General features: G+C 44.0%; 1 protein-coding gene across 1 annotated transcript in view; it reads left to right on the forward strand.

Moving 5' to 3' along the window:
- The window catches only part of alphaSnap (Alpha-soluble NSF attachment protein), a 3,333-nt gene that overhangs the window by 642 nt on the left and 2,114 nt on the right, over window positions 1–577 (forward strand). The window contains 2 exon segments of the mRNA XM_018447548.1: window positions 489–575; window position 577. The exon segment at window position 577 is cut by the window's right edge and continues 100 nt beyond it. Of these exon segments, the coding sequence (XP_018303050.1) occupies window positions 489–575; window position 577 (88 nt within the window).

The following is a 577-nucleotide window of genomic DNA, read 5'->3' on the forward strand; positions in this document are numbered from 1 at the left end:
CTCGATCGGCTCGATTGCCGTGTTATTACGACTCCGTTTCCATGTTTCTGCGTCGTGCAAACGACCTTCCGTGTTTGCGCACGCTGGCCTACGCCGCGTGTGGATATGTGTTTGTCGATACATCACTACATGACATCTGTGTTTGATACCGGCTATCTTTTCAGTAATAAAGCCATAGTGTAACACAGTGAATTATACATTCTTCTTTGTCAATATTAAGCAAAGATGAGAAATGATTCGCTGTGTCTCGTGTCTTTTGTCGAAAAGCACCCATTGCCATTTGGCATAATTGGACATAATTGGACCTCTCAGTCATAAGGTCATCTGTTTGTGGTGTCATGCCGAAAGTCACGATGTTTTTGCTAAATCCCTGCATCGACGTCTCTTGCATTTCGAATTTCGACAGACCGATGTCACTTTGTTGAGGAATGGCAAAGTCCACTTGGTTAGTATCGTTGTACTTTAGGTTGATAAGTTTGACTTTGCAGGAGTTCGTCAAAAGTTGAGGAAGCAGTAGAATGTTACCAACGGGCGGCGAACATGTTCAAGATGGCAAAGAAGTGGAGTTCAGCAGGCA

Source organism: Mycetomoellerius zeteki, unplaced genomic scaffold, assembly GCF_001594055.1.
Source record: "Mycetomoellerius zeteki isolate Tzet28-1 unplaced genomic scaffold, Tzet1.0 scaffold203, whole genome shotgun sequence".
Taxonomy (NCBI): domain Eukaryota; kingdom Metazoa; phylum Arthropoda; class Insecta; order Hymenoptera; family Formicidae; genus Mycetomoellerius; species Mycetomoellerius zeteki.